The sequence below is a fragment of the Lottia gigantea genome, assembly GCF_000327385.1.
Source record: "Lottia gigantea unplaced genomic scaffold LOTGIsca_60, whole genome shotgun sequence".
Taxonomy (NCBI): Eukaryota; Metazoa; Mollusca; class Gastropoda; family Lottiidae; genus Lottia; species Lottia gigantea.
The window spans coordinates 673,341-681,748 of NW_008710050.1; the positions used below are offsets into that span (position 1 = coordinate 673,341).

At 34.2% G+C, this 8,408-nt stretch overlaps 1 protein-coding gene across 1 annotated transcript; it reads left to right on the forward strand.

The window, feature by feature from the left end:
- Positions 1-393: 393 nt before the first annotated feature.
- On the forward strand, positions 394-1,935 carry LOTGIDRAFT_166684 (hypothetical protein; the record flags this gene model as incomplete). Its single annotated transcript, XM_009064100.1, has 2 exons — positions 394-755; positions 1,893-1,935. 2 exons carry the CDS (start codon positions 394-396, stop codon positions 1,933-1,935), a joined length of 405 nt encoding a protein of 134 aa, XP_009062348.1.
- Positions 1,936-8,408: the final 6,473 nt, after the last annotated feature.

Genomic DNA, 8,408 nt, shown 5'->3' on the forward strand with positions numbered 1-8,408 from the left:
CTACCTCTCTTTTCTAACCCACTTTTAAGTTACAGCTGTGTTTATAGGTACAAATGATCAACTAGAAATAAAGCAAAACCTTGTCTCACAGATACGTCGTGCTAGTATGTCGTCAGTGACGTTTCTACTAGGGGCGGGGGAAGGCTGGCCCGTTTTTCATATAGTGGAAGAATAGCCTGTGTCCCTCTGCTTGGCCCCCTCATCTAATGTTTCTTAGAAACGCCAATGTATGTCGTTAGAGTAAGGAATTGTCTTGTATATAGAACAGAAACAGCAATTCTGAGTAGGCCTTTGCTGAATAATGTTTTAGTGCTGGAGAACCTTGATTTTCAAATCAGCCAGGAAGCGACACTCCATTTTAATTCAATTCCTATTTCAGGTCATTGGTGGACCATGGATACTGGTATTGTCGCCATTTCTGGACTTCCAACTAGCAGCAAACCAGGGCCACCTAAACTCAATGGATTTATTGGAACCGGAGTCGAACCCAAAACACTGAAATCCCCTACTAATGGATTTGTAGTGAACGCAGTTATAAGCAATGTGATCAATGTTCGTGCATCGGATAATGTGCTAAATACCCCTTCAGGCGGGTCTAGTAGAACTGAACAATGTGCCAACTCTGTAGCTGTTCCGAGTGATTCACCCTCTACCAGCCTGGGTGCCGGAGATAGTAATAATAATGTTGACGGAAGCGATGGAACTGCAGGGGAAAAGAAAGAAAGGAAATTCCGTCCCCGTCGAAGACGTTTCAGGTAAGACAAAACATTTTTTTCACACGCATATTCCTTAAAAACTTCTTTAACGGGACCGGTGCTTCATGCATACTTCAGTCTCAGCAAGCTTAGCCAATCAGAAATATTGTTAACAGCTCATCGTCGAAATTTGAGCCTTCAAATCCATGTGTGTCTAGAATTATCCGCGTTTGAATGTTAAAATGACGACTCGTCAATTTAAAATGATCTGTGATATATAGAAAAGTTAGACGATTAGCTGGTGATAGTCGTCGATAAATCTCTCGATATGATCGTTTCTCTCATGTTGACTGCATCAGAGCAAATAGTTTCAGAGCTGATTATTTTTTATCAGGAAATAGTTTTAGAGCTTGTTTTTATTTTGCTTATACTTCACACGTGTCGCGTTTCATTTATTCGTTGTATGCATTTTCTTCAGTCAATGTCTGCATTTTTAAATAAAATCAACTGTGAATATTGAATAGATAATGTTTATAGCTGCAGGTCATAGCTGATTCGTTTTAAATTAAAATATAATTATATAGAAATAGACTAGAAAAAAGGTTTTTATTCACAATGTACACAAGGCGTTCATCTGTAACTGTTGTTTTTTCAAATAGATGTAATTCATATAAATGTAAGAGTGACACAGTAAGCATACAGAACTTGAAGATAGAAAAGGGGTGGAGGGGGATATGGGGGATGGACGTTGGTGGTGAAATTGATACGATGATTGGTTGATGAACTAAAAGAACGATCCTATACGATGTGATACAATACTTTACGATATGGTACGATATAACACGGTACGATAGGATAGGATAGGATAGGATAGGATAGGATAGGATAGGATAGGATAGGATAGGATAGGATAGGATAGGATAGGATACGATACGATACGATACGATACGATACGATACGATACGATACGATACGATACGATACGATATGATACGATACGATATAGTACCAGGAAGATAGAGATCGGATGTTTTATTAATGAAGGATAGAATAATTTTGTATGTAAAAAATGTGCAGTTGAAATCCAGGTGAACGATCGTTATGATGACTTTAAAATTTAATACTTTAGCACTTGTACTGTATCGTTTTATTAAAATAAGTTAATAATATGTACAGGTAAACCCATTATTTATACAGGTACATCATTGTCAATATAGACCAAGTTAATAATATCTTTTAAAGGGATTGTAAAAAGTTTTTTCTAAATTTGTATGTGTATCGGGGACACTGATAGCATCAACTTGCACCATTCCAAAGTGCAGTCAGAGGCCTGTGGTTCCTGCTATTCCACCAAAACTAAGCATTTTATGACGTCACTATCACAAAGGTCCTTAATATATATCAATAGCAGTCTGAGATAGTGGCGACACATAACGTGTATTTTTATTAGAAATAATTAGAATAGTGTAAATTGATGCTATTAGTATCTCTGATAGAAAATAAAAAGTTCAGTAATACCTTTTTACAATCCCTTTAATATATCATCACAGTCTAAACTGTTTAACAAATTATCATCATGAACTCACTGACTCTCTGTTTTTTAGGAAATAATGATAATAAGAATATATTGACACTATATAGTATAGATACACGATAAACTTTGTATATCGTTTATTTACTCGGTATAAAAACACCTGTGTTAACCTGCTAATATAGTAGGTGTTAGGGTGTTGATTGAAAGGAAAGTGTGCACCCAATTTCAGGGTTATACATATATTTTGAAATATTACTATCTTATTCGTTATGAAGAGCTGTACGTAATTCTAATGGCGATATAAGAAATTAAAAATCGGACTGTTTTTGAAACATTTATAGACGAATGTAGTTCATATAACAATCACTAATCCCTCCTCTACAGCAGTCGTTCCCAACCTTTCTGAGTCTTCACACCCCTGGAGTAATCTCCTGGACCTTTCACACCCCAAAAATTTGTTTCATCCACATTTCCAGCATGTGAATTATTCTTCTGACACCCTAGTCCCACATCCCCAGGTTGGGAACCGGGGCTCTACTGGAGAAAACCAATACTGTTGAACAATGGAGAAAACGTTAATGATGATAGTATACTCTCCGTTTAATCCTACTTCAGCATAATATTCTCTTCTCAGCTCACATTTTCTTGAGATAATTAGATATGTTAACTAAGGATGTCTCTGTAATACTATCTGTAGTAGTATCAAAGGTTAAGATAATTAGATATGTTAACTAAGGATGTCTCTGTAATACTATCTGTAGTAGTATCAAAGGTTAAGATAATTAGATATGTTAACTAAGGATGTCTCTGTAATACTATCTGTGGTAGTATCAAAGGTTAAGATAATTAGATATGTTAACTAAGGATGTCTCTGTAATGATAATTAGATATGTTAACTAAGGATGTCTCTGTAATACTATCTGTGGTAGTATCAAAGGTTAAGATAATTAGATATGTTAACTAAGGATGTCTCTGTAATACTATCTGTGGTAGTATCAAAGGTTAAGATAATTAGATATGTTCACTAAGGATGTCTCTGTAATACTATCTGTGGTAGTATCAGAGGTTAAGATAATTAGATATGTTAACTAAGGATGTCTCTGTAATACTATCTGTGGTAGTATCAAAGGTTAAGATAATTAGATATGTTAACTATGGATGTCTCTGTAATACTATCTGTGGTAGTATCAAAGGTTAAGATAACTAGATATGTTAACTAAGGATGTCTCTGTAATACTATCTGTGGTAGTATCAAAGGTTAAGATAATTAGATATGTTAACTAAGGATGTCTCTGTAATACTATCTGTGGTAGTATCAAAGGTTAAGATAATTAGATATGTTCACTAAGGATGTCTCTGTAATACTATCTGTGGTAGTATCAGAGGTTAAGATAATTAGATATGTTAACTAAGGATGTCTCTGTAATAGTATCTGTGGTAGTATCAAAGGTTAAGATAATTAGATATGTTAACTATGGATGTCTCTGTAATACTATCTGTGGTAGTATCAAAGGTTAAGATAACTAGATATGTTAACTAAGGATGTCTCTGTAATACTATCTGTGGTAGTATCAAAGGTTAAGATAATTAGATATGTTAACTAAGGATGTCTCTGTAATACTATCTGTAGTAGTATCAAAGGTTAAGATAATTAGATATGTTAACTATGGATGTCTCTGTAATACAATTTGTGGTAGTATCATTTCTTTAGCTGAAATAGCTGAAAATATAAGAGCTTAATGTAAGAAAAGGCAACGAATTTATTCATCCTAACGAATTTCTTTTGTCATTGTTCTGTTTTTGAGAGAATTTTGTCCAGTTTTAATTTGAGACATGCTTATTTACTTTATGTTTCTAGTGGGTTCACACAATATCATTATACAGACAAGCTTGTAAAGAATGCTTGCTAAACTACCTCTTACACTCGTTTGAAGTGACAATTGGTTATCAATCTTCAACCGTCACTTTAAAGGTTTATTTACTCTTTGTTTAATTTTTTTGAAAAGTAATAATTATTTATTTTATGTGCGGATATTTTTAAAGGGATATAACTGAGACAATTTTAAGTAGTCAATAAAAATCCACACTAGCAAGACAATTCTCTTAATCAAAATCTCGTTTAAAGTATGGTAAAATCGAGAGAAGATAGTGGTATAGTAATTCAATAAGCGTTAGATTTACTATTTACGTCAAGTTATTTGTGAATTATTACAAGAATCTCATCATGTTTTATGAAAGGGTCAGTGTAATTCACCAGTGGCGGAGCCAAAGAGGGGTGGGGAGCCCCGATTCACCACCTCCCCCCCCCCCCCCCCCCATCCTCGCAGCTTCGAAGGCATGTTTTTCACTCCTATAGAGAGGACTTAGATATTTTTTAAGACATACTATTCTGTACAACTTCGGGGAATTATTTACTTTTAAATTGTACACTTTATACATGAGTTAGTTCCCTTAGATAAGAATCAGTTGGATTAAAGAAATGTACGACAGACAGACAATCGGATTAACTTGCTGGTCCTAATGTAGCGTTTCATTCGTTTCTTTGAATGACTAATATTTGGTCACATGTTTCAGATATATAAAGCCTCATCAGGACGAATGGGAAGATATTTAATTATGGACTTGAATAAGACTTAATCTAAACTACTTCTGAATTTATTATATACTACGTTTAGAAACACTAAAATATCCAATATTTATTAAATACTTACAAACTACAAAGTCGAAAACATACAGTTAACATTATCACAGACTATAGGTAGTTGTTGGTAGACGACATCCGCTAATATCACAGACTAGGTGAAAGTTGTTAATCGTTGTAAGTTTTTATTTAGATCTGTATCAATTGGATAGTGTGACTCGCGTTACTTCATCATTCTTCCAAAACTAAGGGTAATTCTTGTTGAATGGAAGTTGTTGATTTAGTTGTTGATATAAAACCCCAAGGATACGTGATTCTCTTTTTGGTGGTCAAACAAAAGGCTTGCAATGCCTCATTACTAATTGTTTATTATTCCGAGGCACCTTGTGCTGGTATTGTCAACTCGACATTCTTCAGAATATTCCAAGACTTAATGATATGAGGTCGGTATTGAAAATACATGTATTTACATTGATATAATATTAACAATGTGGTTATTTAGTTGATCATTCCAGTATTACTAAATAGTAAATTACTATATATATAGACACAGCTTTATGGAACAACAATCACTGGTTAAAAATTTATGCAACGTTTCGACGTGCTTCCCCCGTCGTCCTCATATCAAAACGTTGTTTCATAAAGCTGTGTCTATATATCGGACTCACAATTACTAAATGCCATTTACTAATGGTAAAAATCTTGATCTGTTTGATTTACAATGTTTTTTAACAATTGTTTTTTAATACTGCCTCTTAATGTAGTTTATTTTGTCGGGTATTCAAATATCATTCTTCGGTAACACATTTATTATTCTTGGTCTGAATAGGGTTAACATTATAACGGTTGTCTATTGAAAGTTGATAAAGAAAGGTCAACATTAACCCCTCGACACCGTTTATAAACACTCCAGATTGTATGTACAGTATATTATTGCAGTGCGACCTTCCATATACCTCGACTTGCCAAATCTTGAACTAGGACGGTGGACCTTATTATAAAATATTTTGAAGAGAAGTATATGGCAATGTTCACATCCATACATAGATAAACATAAACAAACCACGGTCTTCACAACTCGTCCGCAGCTCAATCATACATATATTTCTACCGTGATTCACTGTAGCAGGTAAACTCCGTGTAAGAGACCGAGATAATAATTATTCACGAAGTCACGTGATATTTTCACTGGCCAATCAGCACGCTTGAACCTAGCCATTTTTACGTTTTGTTTTGTAAATATAAACACAAATGAATCTCCTGTAGTGAAAATTGTCAGGTAGATTGAAAAGGATCCTTAGTAAAGTAAAAGTAAACGAAGCCTCAGTGAATGCAAGCCTAAGAAAATTGAACTAAGTCTAAATGAAAATTAAAAGTGGCTAGAACTTCTCTGACAGTGTGAACGTGGTTTATGGTTGAGTGTGAACCTAGCTTGAGATCAATATAAACACTATATTTAAAGATCAATATGAGGTTGATAGATTAATAGATTATCAATTAGAAAGAACTAAAGAATATATGGATGGTATTAAAACACTGTCAAAGATCAGCAGTCAGTCGTTACACATCCTATGTTACTCTTAGAAATGAAATGAATGGAGTTTTACGTCCAACTCTTCTACACTTTAATGGGCTATTGGAAATGGGTAACGCCGTGTGCAATGATGCAAAATTTGCCAGGACATTGGTATTAACCTGCTTAAACTGTTTTTCGATTTCCAACTGTCGAGCGATTTTTAACGTGTACGACCTGGAGCACACAGGTCTCCTGTATATTGTTCCATGCGAGCGACTGGACGCTGTTTCGATGTCAGTCCCTCTGACCTAGATCAGCATCGAGTTGAAATACTTCCTACAGTGTACATTGAATATTGGTTTTTACTGGTAGTCAGGAATCAAGATTAAATTGTGAGGAAGAAATGTTTGTCGATGAAGAGATTGTGAACATGGAAATCATTTGTAACTTTTACTTGATTAAATGTTCATCAGTGGCGAGGCCAAAGGGTTGACGGAGGGGGGGGGGGGGGGGGGGGGGGGCCCCTCCCCGCAGACCCGAAAGCAAGTTTAGTAATTCGGGCATTCGGGCAATCTCAGATATTTCGCAACCCCTATATATATAATAATGATTCAACCATGAGCAAACTGAATATTTGCAGGCCATTTAGGACTAACAATAAATATTTTTCATGGATTAAGGATATATCCTAGGTGTAAATTCCTGGAAGTTGTATTCCGTAAAGAATTCAGTTTAACTTTTATACTGTCAGAGCAGTATTCCACCGGCTCGTTTCGCATTTTCAAATCCTCAAAAGACCGCTCATTCCACTACCCCAGCAAATTTCCCTAATAGCACACTGCATAGTGTTGTTCATCTTCAAGTTATAGTATACGATGTAAAATTCCATTTCAATTCACATCAAGAAAATATCAAAGGGTACGACCAGTGTTTTCGACTCCTGCACTTTAATGTTATACTTTTTTTTAAAAAATCCATTTAGTTTAAACTGAAATTAATTTTTATTCGTTTAACACTCACATGATTCAAATATTTACTTTGTCAATGTTAACTTTAATATAAGTAAATTTCCAAGGTTGAATTTCAAACTTTGTCCCGAAAAATCGAAAATCTGGTTTAAAAAAATCATGTTGATTTGAGTTCGGTGAAGAAAATTAAACAGAAATATCACGTAACTTTGCATAAACATGTTGTAATATAATTAAGCCTTTTGTCAAACGTGTTATATGCAATTTTACTCAGATCATAAATAAACTGGCATTCACAAAATACACGTTATAGCGATTGAAAAACCTGACCAATCATATCTCGTGTAGTATCCATATTGACCTTTGACATCGCGGAATCCACCAATCATCATCAGTCTTTTATCGATTATGAACTTTGACCTGTGAATGTCAATATGAAATCTTTGATCAAATAAAAGTAGAAGGAGGGTTTATGATAAGTTGGTGATCTCTGAGTAGGATTATATATATGTTATCAATTTAACTAGTCCCGTTCTACATTTACTAACAGACCTCTAAACTAACAGTATTATACATAGTGCTTCGACACTCGCTTAAACTCAGGATTAAAGCACGACATTTATAACAGGTGCGTTCGATTCTTTAAGCTATTACACCTATTACACCTGTAGGAATTGCGGCACGTTCCCTGGCTATCACAGGTAAGACATGTTTAATTTGAAATTTCAAATTTGATTTTAAATATTGTATCTATCACTAGCATGTTTCATCTATCTTAGAGTATTTGATATTGTAATATATTTACTATAGAGAACATGGATACAATTTACAACAAACATCATTCTGTAACATTTCAGATTTAGATTTTAATTTCAGTAAAGTAGGAAACTATTAGAAATATTTCTTCTCGAATCAAAATATAACTGTGGTTTTAAAACTATTTATAGAAAGCAATTAGAGAAATCTGTTACATTGTGCCCTAATTTTAATATGACTGTTTTATCTAACCAAACAAACTTTATCAAAAATTATATTTTCTAAATAGACTATAGAT